We start from the raw sequence: 1,441 nt of genomic DNA, 5'->3' as shown, positions 1-1,441 counted from the left end.
GGTGTCTCACCCATGCTGGATATGAGTCTCTGGTGGGGAAGTATCCGTCGAGAGACTTTGCGAACTTATCTATGTGCATGGCAATTGCTTGCTTCAGTTACCCGGGTACAGAAATGTCTCCGATTCCAGACACGTCTTCGATCTTACACAGTCGTCCAGCAGAGGAAAGTTTGCGAAGTTATCATTCTCTGTTCGTCGTTTCCATAACGGTAGCTTTTTTTTTTTTTTTTTAAGTCTTCAGTTTTTCTTCCACTTTGATGATGTTGGCGCCACCGCCTTGCATCTGCTGATTGAGATGATTGAGAGCATCGAAGATATCGGCCATGTACACCAAAATGAGAATGAACTCAGAATTTTCGAAGCAATCTGCATGACAATGTTGCTGCTGTTGCAAAAACAGGACTAATTGCATACTCGTACACATGGCAAAAAAAAAAAAAAAAAAAAAAAAAACGTTTGAGCACCTTTCGGTTAATCTGGGTATCACGTCCGTGCTACATACAAGCACGAAACTCACATGTTATGAAGAAGGTTTGGTGATCTTGCCGTAAACGTAGAAAAAATGGTGGGCACATGTCTAGTATGGCTGTAATAACACTCGAGAGTGTGGAGAAATTCGATATTTTCTAAGTCCAGCGAGCTCTGCACCAGTCAAGAGTAAACATTGAAATTATTTTTTTTTGTTTATAACTGGGATTTGTGGCTAGCGGCATATTAAGATTTCATGGTATCTATACAGCTGATCCCTCCAATCACGCGGTGCCACCAGTGAGGCCAACAATTACGACTTTCCACGGTAGGTTCGGTTACACTTTTTATTTGTTTTAGAGACGTGTCAGGCTTTCTGACAAAGGGTCACTATCATTTGTTAATATGGCTACCCAGCGGAGGGAGGTGATGCGAATAGTGACAGTGTTCGGCAGGAAAAAAATCATTATGTGGGATATTTAGCAACAGCAATGCTAAGATGCGATATATAGACGTAAGGTAGAGGTTCCATGTGTTTGTTAAGGAAGCCGCCATGTTGTATCCATCTCCATCACCTTGAGACTCTCCACATCACACCGGTAAGACATTATGATATAATTTTTTAAGTCCCTCGTTAGGTTATGCTAGGTTAGATTAGTTAAGCTAGGCTAGATTAACGCTCTAGCGCGGGGTTTCCCTCCCCTCCACGGCCTAGGTTAGGTTAACGTCCTAGATGGTGGGGGGTGGTCCAGGGGGTACCGCAGCTCCCCTAGCTAGGCTAGGTTAGGTTAGGAAAATTCTATATATTAAGGGAAATTTCCTTAGATTTTTGAACACCCTTATTTCACTTATTTTTAACCCCCCCAAAACACCCGATTCCCCACAGTTCCTGAAGCTTGTTTGAGGAATTGGGGGTTGGGGGGAATCGGGGGGGCAAACTTTTTCTTAAAAAAAATACCCACCTTTCCCCAAG

The 1,441-nt window shown here is 43.0% G+C and overlaps 1 protein-coding gene across 1 annotated transcript in view; it reads right to left on the bottom strand.

Annotated features, from left to right (window-relative positions):
* Positions 1–229: 229 nt before the first annotated feature.
* Positions 230–1,441, bottom strand: part of LOC135091222 (protein FAM200C-like) — a 1,498-nt gene continuing 286 nt past the window's right edge. The window contains exon 2 of the mRNA XM_063988666.1: positions 230–385. Within this exon, the coding sequence (XP_063844736.1) occupies positions 230–385 (156 nt within the window). The remainder of the gene's footprint in view (positions 386–1,441) is intronic.

Source organism: Scylla paramamosain, chromosome 37 (assembly GCF_035594125.1).
Source record: "Scylla paramamosain isolate STU-SP2022 chromosome 37, ASM3559412v1, whole genome shotgun sequence".
Taxonomy (NCBI): Eukaryota; Metazoa; Arthropoda; class Malacostraca; order Decapoda; family Portunidae; genus Scylla; species Scylla paramamosain.
The sequence above is the reverse complement of the archived record's forward strand: the minus strand, read 5'-3'. Positions and strand labels throughout refer to the sequence as shown.